Source organism: Megascapheus bottae, chromosome 20, assembly GCF_031878675.1.
Source record: "Megascapheus bottae isolate mThoBot1 chromosome 20, mThoBot2.hap1, whole genome shotgun sequence".
Lineage (NCBI taxonomy): Eukaryota > Metazoa > Chordata > Mammalia > Rodentia > Geomyidae > Megascapheus > Megascapheus bottae.
The window spans coordinates 8,510,557-8,524,120 of record NC_143528.1 but is presented as its reverse complement, the minus strand read 5'-3'; the positions used below and the strand labels follow the sequence as shown (position 1 = coordinate 8,524,120).

The window sequence follows — 13,564 nt, the reverse complement described above, 5'->3', positions numbered from 1 at the left end:
CTTGTTACTAAGTAGAACTAATCACTGCTCAACACAAATCCTGCACCAAGTTTTGTCTTAATGGCACTTAGTATTTACTGAGGGCTTTCTATGTGCCATATACTATGCTCAATATTAGAAATACAATAACAAGTCCGACTTCATGGTGCATGCCTGTAATTCCAGCACTCAGGAGGCACTACAGGAGGGTAAGCTATAGCTTGATGCTACCTTGTGGGCCCAGATAAAAGGTTATAGCAATTTAGAGTCAAGATGCTAAAAAGTAGACCCTGACTGGTGCATACCCACAATCCTAGCTAAGGCTAACAGGTGAATCATGTCCAGTCTTCTCCCAGGCAGGAAGCCATACCTCAAACATCAAGACTCAGTAATAAAAGTAACTAGCTAATGCAAGGACTTAAGTTCAAGCCTAAATAGCACCTCCTTCCAAAAAGGAAATATTGCAGAATCAAAAAGAAACATGATAAAGTAGATAAACAAGCAGGTATGAGAATGCTTTCATTTCTGGATTTGCCTAGCAGATGCCCATTAGAGACAACTGAAATTTGGAGGTGAGTGTGTGATTCTTAAAACAAATAGCAAGCACACATTGAGTTATTTGGACCTGGCACTCTGAAGTTCAGAGCGAATTCAGGATTTACCTGCTTCAGCCTTTTAAGGGGCTGGGATTGCAGATGTATGCCACCACATCCAACCTGCAACAGGACACTCTACACAGTACTCGGGGTCACCAACTGGAGAGGATGTTGGGACTGCAGATGAAAGTTGGGCCAACATAAATGAATGTACACACAGTCTCACTACAGCTGAATCTCTGCCATGCACTCTGCCAGGCCTTGGACCAGGTATTCACTGTGTACCTTTGCTTAAATGGACATCCTACATAAGAACACAGAAGCTTAGAGAGACCAGAAGTCCTCATATGACCACACTAGTGTTGTCTGATTAACTATAAGCTCAATCATCAGCCTGGGGCTCACTACTGGAAGGTGGTGGTATTTAGGAAGGTAGGCCTAGCAAAAGGAAGCTATGTTGGGGAGGGGGTGGGGCACACAGGGCATGCTCAGGAAATAATCAGTAGATTGAAGAGACAGCCAACAGAATGAGACAAAATCTTTACCAGATGCATATACTACAAAGGATTAATAATCAAATTATATACAGAGAGCAGTAAAAACTAAGCTCCCAAAGAATCAACAAAACAATTAGTAAATAGGCCAATGAACTGAGAGACAATCTCAAATTGTACAAGTGACCGATAATTGCAAGAAGGAATGTTTAAAATTCCTAAGCATAGCCAGGCACTGGTGGCTCATAACTGTAATCTTAGCTACTCAAGAGGCTGAGATCTAAGGATTTCAGTTCAAAGCTAGCCCAGGCAAAAAAAGTCTGTAAGACTCTTATCTCCAATTCACCACTAGAAAACCAGAAGGGGCACTGTGGCTCAACATGGTAGAGAGCTAGTCTTGAGCTGAATAGCTCAGGGACAGTGCCCAGGCCCAGAGTTCAAGCCCCAGGACCAACAAAAAAAAAGTTCCTGACCATATAGAAAAGGCAAATTAAAATGACATCGACTTAGCTACTTAGTTTCTGCAAGTGATACCTAAATGATAAAGAAGTGAGCCAAAGTTCTTTACCATTCAAATTTCTAAAGCTCAGGAGTTTATGAAAATCCTAATTTTGCTGATCTCTCTATCTAGTTCATTGTGAAATTATAGATTAATAACAAATGAATTTTTAAAAAGTCTAATTTCCCAGAGCCCCACCCCCATTATTCATTCAGAACCTCCACTATGGCAGTGTTATGATCTGTCAGATGATATCAACAGATATCATGGGAGAGGTGGCATGAGACACATGTTGTAGAGCTTTCATATGATGTATACAGTGAATCAAGGATTTGAAAACAAAAGTAATCATAATACAATGGTTTAATTCAACTATAAAGAATATTTATAGATTTCTTGATATGGCCATTCAAACTAGGATGAGGTGAAATCTCAAAGTTATTTTTTGTTTTTTTTTAGGGGGGGTGGTGGGTCATGGGGCTTGAACTCTGGGCCTGGGTGCTATCCCTGAGCTCTTGAGGCTACTGCCCTATCCTTGAGCCACAGCCCCACTTCCCCTTTTTCTAGAGATTAATTAGCAATAAGAGCTATGGCTTGTAGTGCCCGGGCTGGCTTTGAACCAAGAGCCTCAGATTTCAGCCTCCTGAGTATCTAGAATTATAGGTGTGAGCCACCAGGCCCAGCTTCAAAGTTGTTTTGATTTGCATTCCTTTTATGGCCAGAGACATCAAGCATTTCTTCATGTGTCTATTGGCCATTGAGGTAAAGTATAAAAAAAGAATTTATGCCTGTAATCACAGCTATGTTGGGGGGAAGACAAAGAGAGGAAAATGAAGGAACAATGCCAACATGAAATTTTAAAATGCCAATGTGGATAAAAGTAAGACTATTATCTGAAAAGTAAGTTCATACACTCTAGACACTCTGTGAAAAATGAACTATGAGGGTAGGGACAGGAGGGAAAAACCAAGAGAGAACAAGGGAAGGAGTGACACTGCCTAGAAGGAAATATACTCATTACCTGAGTTATATAACTACAACCCCTCTGCACATCAACTTTATAATAACCGCTAAAATATTAATAAAATAAGACACTTAAGCTCAGCTACTCAGAAGAAGAAAATAGAGGAGGATTATACTCTGAGGCCAGCCATCATCTCAAAGATATATTAGAAGCCAGGCGCAGTGGCTCATGCCTGAAATCCTTGCTACTCAGTAGGCTGAAATCTGAGGATCATGGTTCAAAGCCAGCCCAGGCACTAAAGTCCATGAGACCCTTATCTCCAGTTAACCACCAGAAAACCAGAAGTGATACTATGGCTCAAGGGGTAGGGCGGGTACCTTGAGCTGAAGAGCTCAGGGACAGTGCCCAGGCCCAAAGTTCAAGCCCCATGATCCCCACAAATATATATATATTAGAACAAAAATACACTGCAGATGTGGCTCAAGTGCAACAAAATTGATAAACGGTAACTTGCTCATGAAAGCTGATGCTGAACAATCTTGTTATTTTTACTTTAGATTAATCTGACATCATACTAAAGAACATCAGGCTTGGCTTATGTCCAATTAAGCATCTGCCACAGCAATAACCTCCTTCCTCTATGCCAGGTACCATTCTGAATGGATGCCAGCAGTATAAGTAAGATTCAACTGCTTGAGTACTGAAGTCAGAAAGCACAACATCTAACAGAAAAAAAAAAAAAAGATATAGCTTGCCCTCCAGAAAGACCAACTGACCCAGCCAACCATGTTTATGTTGTCTGGCTTGTATGGTTTCGATTTTTGCCAAATGCTCAGGCCTTCTGACGACTAAACAAAGGTGTACCAGTGTTTTCAGATGAACTCTACTCTGTACAAAGAGGTTTCTCTGTGGTCTTTCACACAGGCATAGATTCTACCTGGAAAATAAGCAGTAACTCTGCCATAAGGAAGGAATAAAAGGAGAAAGGCAAAAACATTACTTACCATAGAAGAGAAAAGCTTTGGTCATGGGATGATGCTGGTAGGTACGGTTAATGGTAAAGAAACACTTGTCTGCCCCACAGTGGCCAAGCCTTCCAGTCTCCCCAGTCAGAGGGGACCACCAGAGCATGATGGGGTAGCTCTTGACTTCCAATGTTTTCATCTTGTCCATACTCAGTGCTTCTTTCTTAATGAATGGGTCAAGATGTTTAGACTCTTCTTCCAAATTTGTATGTTCATCTTGAAAAATTAAATTTTTAAACGTCTTCCTTTCAAATTTTCCCAGCTCAACCACCACCTAAATGTAAAGACAAGTATTACTAGTCCATTCCTAGGTGACCTAGACTTTAACTCATTTTCTAACGCTGCTGTCATCAATGTACTTGTTTAAAACAACATGCATTCATTAATACACAGCTTTGGAAATCAAGAGTGCAACGCAACTCACTGACTAAAGTCAAGGAATATCAGTGCTTATCAGATAGAAGGGCTCTTTTCTAGACACTCAAGGAAAATCCCCAGTTTCCTGCCTTTTCTATGCTTCGTTCTTGGCCCCTGTCCTCTGTCTTCCTTCTTCGGGCACCACTGTGGCTCTTCAACATTACCTTGACCATCTCACAATCAAGAAATAATCTCAACTTCTATTTTGTTCTGTATTTATCTGCTTATTCTTCTATACTGAGGATCAAACACAGGCTCTTGTTTTGCAAGAGTGTCTATGCATACACATGTGTTCTTCTATGAAAACACATAGCCCCAGCCATTGCATATTGGAGACAGGGTCTTCCTATGTAGCACAAGCTGGCTCAAACTTGCAGAGAATCCCAGGTTGACCTCCAACATTCAATCTTCCTGCCTGTCTCCAACTGTTGGGACTATAGGTGTGTCCTACTCTGTGCCATGCTTAGCTACCTCTACTCTTGTTTTTGTTTTAATCTGGGCGAGTCTCCTTTTTATGATTTTTATTATGAAGGTGTTGTACAGAAAGGATACAGTTATGTAAGTCAGGTACTGCGTACACTTCCTTCTGAACAGTGTCACCCTCTCCCTCATTCTCTCCATGATTTTCCACTCCTGACTTCCCTTCCCCCAAGTTGTATAGTTCATTTCCAACATAGTGTCTAGTGGGTTTCACTGCTGAATTGGTTCGCCCTTTGTCCCACCATTTCTGTGATTCCCTTTCCCTCCCAAATCAGATAAACATATACAAGACAAAGTGTACAGAAATCAAAAACAATGACAGAGGGCCAGGCACCTGTGGCTCATGACTGTAATCCTAGCCACTCAGGAAGCTGAGATCTGAGAATCGAGGTTCAATAACAACCCAGCACTAAAGACTGTGAGACTCTTATCTCCAATTAGCCACTAGAAAACTGGAAGTAGGGCTATGGCTCAAGGAGTAGGGCAGAAGCCTTGAGCTGAAAAGCTCAGGGGCAGTGCGCAGACCCAGAATTCAAGCCCCATGACCAACAAAAAAAATGAAGTGGAAAGAACTTCCATGTTCCTGAGTTGGCAAAATTTAAATCTTGAAAATGGTAGTACTATTCAAAGCTGAAGAGCTCAGAGATAACGCCCAGGCCCAGAGTTCAAGCCTAATGACTGACCAAAAATTAAATAAACAAACAAACCAAAGAAAACAGGAAATAAGAAAATAAATGAATAAAAGTGCAACTAGTAAAACAAAAAGTCTTGCTTCCATTTCTTGGAGTGCATTTCAGTAAGCATCATTTTATGTGATCATATACATATAGTTACTGAGCCCTTGAGATCCTCCCCTAAGAATATTCTCCTTTGTTCTCACTATGTTAATATTTAGAGTGCTGTTTAATTAATCATGTCCAGGTGTAATTATTTCTCATTTACTATCCATTGGATTTACTTATAGACTTATAGCCACATTCTACTTACTACAAATGAAGGAAACCAGGCAGTCTATGTTTCTTTAGGCCTGGCTTACTTCACTTAGTACAGTTTTTTCCAAGTCTTTTAATGACTCCTGATCTTGGCCTCTAATGAAATCCAGGATAATCTCATGTCTATGTTTATTTTTATGCTGCTTTAAGAGAATACATAAGACTAAGTAATTCATAAAGAATCAAGACTGATTCTTACTGTTCTAAAGATTGGGAAGTCTAAGGTTAGGGTATCCAGAAGAAGGGAAGGGGCCTGAAGTCATCCTTTTATCAGGAACCACTCCTGGTGGTGGTACTTATCTGTCCTCTTGGTCTAATCACTTCTTAACTACCCTACCTCTCAACACTACTGCAACTGGAATTGCATTTCTATCACATGAACTCTGAGGAACGTATTCACAACAAAGGCTTTCCCCACACAAAGCATGTCCCATTTACCACAGACTCCTTTTTCTACAGACTACAGTCTCCTTACCCATGTGAAGTGACACACAGTCCAGGAATTCAGGGTGGGAAATGTCTAGCCCTCAGACCATAAGGTCCAATAAATCGTTTGGTACATGATGGGACAAACTTACATGCTTTCAATTGACTATGGCTGGATAACGATACAGTTTGCCTGTACTGATAATTTTATATGAACCTTTAAAAAATCCAAGTGACAAGAGCAAGGACTCAATAACTGCATACCCAAAGCATGGTAATGGAAATATAAACATAACTATATAGACATAAAAACCTATGACTCTATAGAAAAAAAAAATCCAAGTGGAGGGGCCGGGAGTTTGGCCTAGTGGTAGCGTGCTTGCCTAGCATGTACGAAGACCTGGGTTCGATTCCTCGGTACCACATACTTAGAAAAAAAGCCGAAAATGGTGCTGAGGCTCAAGTGGTAGAGCTCTAGCCTTGAGATAGTCCAAGGACAGTGCTCAGGCCCTGAGCTTAAGCCCAGGACTGTCAAAAAATAAAATCCAAGTGGCCCTTGGCAGAAACAAACAAACAAAAAAAATCCCTGCCTCTAATCATTAATCATGCCCATTAATCATATGCATTGCTTCCAAAGTATTTCCTGGCAAGGCTGATGAATAATTCTGACACTTGGACACATGTTCCCTCTGCTTCACAAGTATACAGTATCTGCAAAAGGCTTTGTCTTTTGCAAACTATGATAGGGTTGTTTCCTGTCCACTATGATAGATTATACCCTAAGGAAATGATTTAAAACTTACTGATTTCTTTTTATTTAAATTCATGGGTATTACATTTGCAGTTGATACCCCCTGTAGCATTCACATGGAAAGGATTATCTATTGAGAGGAAGGGGAATTCAAGCAATAAAGCACTTGCTTCTTGGGCACATGGATCTAGGTTCAATTCCCAGTGATGTAGTTACCACATAGTAGGCCACTGAGTTCTAGCCTCCCACTTAAAACTACACGTTTTAACCTGTTTCAAGATAGGCTAATTGTGGGTCATTAAACAGTAACCTAGAAAGCAAAATAGGGTGGGCAGGTTAGAAGCTGAGACAGCTGTTGTTCCAGAGTACTACCTTTTCATCACATTGTAAGATTTATTTTTATTTATTTATTTATTTATTTTTCTGTTGGTCATGAGGCTTGAACTCTGGGTCTGAGCACTGTCCCTGAGTTCCTCCACTCAAGGCTACCACCCTACCTCTTAAGCCACAGAACCACTTCTGGCTTTCTGGTGGTTAATTGGAGATAAGAGTCTCACAGATTTTTGTGTCTGGGCTGTCTTTGAACCACAATCCTCAGATCTCAGCCTCCTGAGTAGCTAGGATTACAGGTGTGAGCCATCACACCCAGCTTATTTATTTATTTTACCAGCCCTGGGGCTTGAACTCATAGCCTAGACACTGTCTTTGGGCTTTCTCAAAGCTAATGCTCTACCACTTGAGCCATAGCACCACTTCCCACTTTTTCTGTGTATGTGGTACCCAGGAATCAAACTAGGTAAGCACTCTATCACTAGTCTATGCTCCTGGCCCAAGATTTAATATTGATAGCCATAATAAAAAATATGGTAGAGAAAGGACTCACCTTATTTTATCTTACTGAAACTTGTAGTTTTCTTCACATAAATAAAGTACTTGAGCTGGGCACAGTGGCTCAAGCCGGTAATCCTAGCTACTCAGGAGGCTGAGATCTGAGGATCAAGGTTCAAAGCCAGCCTGGGCACAAAAGGACCTGAGACTCTTATCTCTGATTAACATCTAGAAAATGGGAAGTGGGCTTGGCTCAAGCCTTGAGTTGAAGAGCTCTGGGACACCGCCCAGGCCAAATTCAAGCCCCATGACACCCACACAAAAAAAATCTTTAAAAATTAAAAAATAAAGTACCTGAAGGAAAGCAGATTTACATTTTGACTTAGTAAACCCTCAGTATTTCAGCTCTGCATCCATGAGTCCACCAACCATTCATCAAAAACACTCAAACGGCATCTATCTATGCCCAATATATGCAGACTTTTCTACCTCCTTATTCTCTAAACAATACATTACCACAACCACTTTCATAGCATTTACACTGTACTAGAAGTGATCTACAAGTGAGTTACCATACACAGATGTCAGATGTTGAGGGGAGGGGAGAAAGTTAGTAGGATGGCAGAAAAATGAAAGGGAGTGACACCAAGCAAGATGCATAGCATTCACAAACTGCTTTATTGACTGGCAATTTCTTTGTAGAATTACTTAAGGATAATGAAAGTATAATAATAATTCTTTGTCCTAGGACTTGAACTCAGGGCTGGGCACTGTCTAAGCTTCTTTTTGTTCAAGGCTAACACTCTACCACTTTTTCTGTTTATGTGGTACTGAGGAATCAAACTCAGGACTTCGTGTATTCTTGGCAAGCACTCTTATTGCTAAGTCACATTCCCAGCTCTAATAATAATTTTTTTAAGCCAGACATGGTAATTCCATGCATACCCCCATAATCTCAGCACTCAGGAGACTGAGGTTGGAGGATCCTAAGTTCAAGATCAGCCTAGGAGCTAGGGGCTGGTGGCTCACACCTGTAATCCTATCTATTCAGAAAACAGTTCTTAGCCAGCCCTGGCACCAAAGTCCAGGAGACTCTTATCCCCAATTAACCACCAGAAAACCACAAGTAGAGCTGTGCTCAAAGTAGTAAAGCCCTAGCCTTGAGCTACAGATCTCAGGGACAGTACCCAGGCTCAGAGTTCAATTCCAACAACTGACCAAAAAAAAAAATCAATTTAGGCTACATAGTGAGTTGCAGGGCAGCCTGGTCTATACAACAAGCTCATAACAAGCTGATGTCTCAAAAAATAAAAGAGAGAATGTCTTGGATATAATGCTAATTATGCCATGCTATCTAGAGGATTTGAGATTTGCAGATTTTGGTATCCCTGGGGGGAAGGGAGAGCCTGAAATAAGTCCCCCTGTAAATACCAAGGAATGACTGTGTTGATAACTCTATTGTCAGCCAAATGCAGGCTTGTGTGCCCAATACTCAGTAGCCAAGGGCAGTTCCAGTTTGATGTACTTGTTATTAATGGCAGGAGAGAAGTGGACAACTGACCCATGTATTACATATAGGCTCTAACTCCCCAGGGGGTATGGCACTCACAACTCTCATAAGAATCTCAGGAATATCCAAAACCTACAAAAATACTAAGAAGCACTGAGTAAAATACCATTCAAAAAGAATGAGGACTATTAGCCTTCAAAACCCATGGGTTTCCTGAGTGACAGTAGCTCCTGCTTATAAGCTTAGCAGCTCAGATGGTTGAGATCTGAGGATCAAGGTTCAAAGCCAGCCCAGGCAGGAAAGACTTTGAGATTCTTATCACCAATGAACTCCCCCCAAAACCTTGGAAGTGGAGCTGTGGCTCAAGTGGCAGAGTTATGTTCAAGCAAAAAAGCTCAGGGAGCCAGGCGTGGTGGCTCATTCCTATAATCCTAGCTACTCAGAAGGCTGAGATCTGAGGATCTCTGTTCAAAGCCAGGCCAGGCACTAAAGAACGTGAGACTCTTATCTCCAATAATCACTAGAAAATGGGAAGTGGGGCTGTGGCTCAAGAGGTAGGGCACAAGCCTTGAGCTGAAGAGCTCAGGAACAGTGCCAAGCCTAGAGTTCAAGCCCCATGACTAAAAAAAAAAAAGTAGTTCAGAAACAGCATGCACACACACACACACACACACACACACACACACACACACACACACACACACACACACGGGCCTGCGCACGTGTGCACACACACACACACACACACACAAATGGGTTCCAGGTTATTGACTACTTCACCAACTGAGGCTTCCTGCTCTGTTTTTTTTGGAGATGTACTATCATTTTATGATAAATTTTGCTCTAATAAAATCTACCTTTTATTCAAGTAAATCTCCTCTTTAAAAAAAAAGGATCTCATATTGTTACAGTATTTCACCTTGTTATCTGATATATTTTATGTGTGCTTAATTGGTTATTTGAAATAGTAGAGGGAAGGGGGGAAATCAAGATGAGCAGGGGAAGGGGGGGGCGGGAAATGGGCATGACATGAGAAAGGGTATCAATATTTGTGAAGTAATGTACCTTCTCTCTGGTGAATATAATGTAACCCTTCCATTAATTACAATAAAAATATATGAAAAAAAAGGAGGGCTGGGAATCTTGGGAATCTGACTTAGTGGTAGAGTATCCCATAAACAAAAAAGCTGGAAGTTCCACTATGGCTCAAGTGGTAGAGTGCTAACCTTGAGTAAAAGAAGCTGAGGAACAGTGTCCAGGCCCTGAGCTCCAGGACTGGCAAGTAAATAAATAAATAAATAAAGTCAGGGATCCTTGTGACCCTAGTGTCCACATTAAATCAACAAAACTATCTCTGGGGCCGGGAGTTTGGCCTAGTGGTAGAGTGCCTGCCTAGCGTGCATGAAGACCCGGGTTCAATTCCTTGGTACCACATATACATAGATAAAGCCAGAAATGGTGCTGTGGCTCAAGTGGTAGAGCTCTAGGACAGTGTTCAGGCCCTGAGTTCAAGCCCAGGACCAGCAAAAAAAAAAATCTCTGAAGACTAAATGCTTCACTAGCATTATTTTGGTCAGTCATGAAACTTGAACTCTGGGTCTGGGTGTTGTCCCTGAGCTCTTTAGCTTAAGAATACCACCCTATCCCTTGAGCCACAGCCCCACTTCCAGTTTTCTGGTGGTTAAGTGGAGATAAGAGTCTTAGGGTCTTTAGTGCCTGGGCTGGCTTTGAACCACAATCCTCAGATCTCAACTTTTTGAGTAGCTAGGATTACAAACATGAGCCACCATGCCTGGTTTATTTATTTGTATTGCCAGTGCTGGGGCTTGAACTCAGGGCAGACAAAAACTCACCTCACATATTAGATTCTGGTGGCTTACACCTATAATCCTAGCTTCTTGTGAAGCTGAGATCTGAGGACCGCAGTTTAAATCCAGAGCTGGTAGGAAAGTCCACACCATACCACACTATGGCAAGCAAAACCACATTTTAGTCAGACAAAGGTTTAGCCTCAGCATTTACATTACTTCTCACGTTCTGAAACCAAGATGGCACTCATGTCAAAAATATGACAATTTATTTTGACATCAAAAGGAAAACTCTAGGCTTAGACTCTGGCATTTTTCAGGACTACAAAAAAGAAAAAGAAAACAAGGGGGGAGGTCATGGGTAAATCAAAGATCTCTATTAATTTCCTACAGAGAAAGGCAGAAGACTTCAGCTGTTAATTTTCCAGAGAAAGGCAGAAGACGTGAGCTACCTAACTTCCTCTAAGACACACAAGGAGGCAGTGGACTGTATCGTCTGACTAGAATCCCAATCAGGTGGCTGAAGGTGGTAGGAAGTACAGTACCAGATTGTCCACCCAAGTGCTCTAATCCTTATCTCATTCAATCCCAGTCAGAAAAAGAACATCCTGTAGTCTAAAGACCAGAGGACACCATGGCTTCCACACCAGAAAAAGAATCCATAACAGAAACACATCAGTGGAGCAAAACATTTATCTGACCATCACTGTGCAATTACTATCCTAACTTACAGTCAACAAAGGTCAGAACAACTGACTATCGGATTTTATGAGGGAGGACCAGACATATACTTTAGTTCACTGACACTAACAACAGTCTTCGGACTAACAGCATAGGTCAAGACACCTATCAATGCAGTTGTTTGCATTCTACATTTGTTTTGCCTCTTCAAATACGGCATCGTTCCAAACAGTATATATTTTCTCTCATGTGAAAAGTTAGGTCTAAAACCAGGACATGATAAATTATTCGGGATTTTAGGCATTCACACTCAGTAAGACCAAAGGAGGTTCCTCTAAATGGAGGAACACAAAGGTGCGATGCTGATAAGCATCTGATCATCTAGAATAATATATATCAAAATGCTTTCTTTTGTATCTTGTTTGTTCATTTATCTGTCTTTGGGGAGGTAAGAAAGGGCAAAGAAACAGGGGGCCATGGGTGAACAAATGCTGTAGTACTTACTAGAAACTATGTTGAAAATGAACTATACAACTTGTAGGTGGGGAAAGCAGGAAAAAACTGGGAGAGAGGGGGGGGGGGTGACACTGTCCAAAAGCAATGTATTCATCGTCTTGGGAAGGTTTGAGTGGGGATGGGAGAGAGGAAGTGGAAGATAATGAAGAAACAGAGACATTGTACAAAAGGAAATGAAATCATTACTTGATTCATGTAATCGTAATCCCTCCATATATCACTTCCATAAAACAATAAACTCAATTTTTAAGAAGAAATGTACTCATTACCCAACTAATGTAATCCTTCTGTATACTACCTTTGTGATATCAATAAAAAATTAATTTTTTTAAAGAATTGTATCTTTCAAGCCAGAAGCTGGGGGGCTCACAACTGTAATCCTAGCTATTCAACAGGCTGAGATCAGAGGAACATAGCTCAAACTCAGTCTAGCCAACAAAATGTGTGGGATTCTTATCTCCCACTAATCACAAAAAAGCCAGAAGTAGAGCTGAGATCAAAGTGGTAGAGCACTAGCCTTGAGAAAAATGTTCAGGGACAGTGAGTGCCAAGGCCCTGAGTTCAAGCCCCAGGACTGGCATAAAGTAACAAAAAGATAAATAAATAAATAAATAAATAAATAGAATGATTTCTTTAAGAATCCATCAAACATCCACCCAATAACACAGATCAAGATTTACTTCCTGTTCCTTAAGTACCAGGGCCAGGAAAGAACCACAAACTGACTTCTACCTTGATGACTTTGCTTCTGTGATCCTCATCAGTCACTACACCCATTCACATTCATTTTTTGAACCTGTTTAACTTGTTCAAAAGCATTCCCCCTGGGCAAGGAGTTTGGCCTAGTGGTAGAATGCTTGCCTAGCATGCACCAAGACCTGGGTTCAATCCCTTGGTACCACATACATAGAAAAAAAGCCAGAAGTGCTGCTGAGGCTCAGGTGGTAGAGCTCTAGCCTTGAGAAAATCCAAGGACATAGCTCAGGCCCTGAGCTCAAGCCCAGGACTGACAACAACAAAAACAACAACAACAACAAAAGAGAGAGAGAGAGAGAGAGAGAGAGAGAGAGAGAGAGAGAGAGAGAGAGAGAGAGAGAGAGGGAATTCTCCCTGATCTGGAAAGTAGAAAGTCTTTGAACTGAAGAAGTAAGCAAAAAGTAAAGTATTTGGAATTGGGGATTAAAAAAAAAAAAGGAAGTAAGGGCCCAAGAATAAATCCACACCACACAACCCAAATCTTTGGTACCTGCAGTGTGACAAGCAGAAAGGCAGTAGCTATCACGCACAGGCAAGGTGCCAAAAGCCTTCTCCTGTGAACCCGCACCATATTGCCCTGCCCTGGGTGACTGACAAAGGGCAAGCCTGGTTCTCACGTTCTCACGTCTTCATGTCAGCCCATAGCCTGGGACAATTTCACATAGAGGAACCATCTGGATGCCAACTTCCAGTACTGCCATTCCTGCTGTGAGCTAATCTCCATGAAGGACCAAGATCAGAATCTTTGAGTAGGCCTGGCCGGGCATGAACTGGGAACAGCATGCAGTCTTCTTAAGCTATCAGCAGAGCTGTTGGAGATTCTTCAGTCAAGAAGACCTCAA

At 41.4% G+C, this 13,564-nt stretch overlaps 1 protein-coding gene across 2 annotated transcripts in view; it reads right to left on the bottom strand.

Moving 5' to 3' along the window:
- Positions 1 to 13,564, bottom strand: part of Pofut3 (protein O-fucosyltransferase 3) — a 59,453-nt gene extending 45,889 nt beyond the window's left edge. The window contains exons 1-2 of one of the 2 annotated variants that reach the window (XM_090353756.1): positions 13,213 to 13,564; positions 3,537 to 3,831 (exon numbers count right to left, since the gene is read on the bottom strand). In XM_090353756.1, the coding sequence (XP_090209882.1) occupies positions 3,537 to 3,831; positions 13,213 to 13,293 (376 nt within the window). In that variant the 5' untranslated portion in view covers positions 13,294 to 13,564. The remainder of the gene's footprint in view (positions 1 to 3,536; positions 3,832 to 13,212) is intronic. The other variant, XM_090353757.1, reaches the window with a different exon arrangement.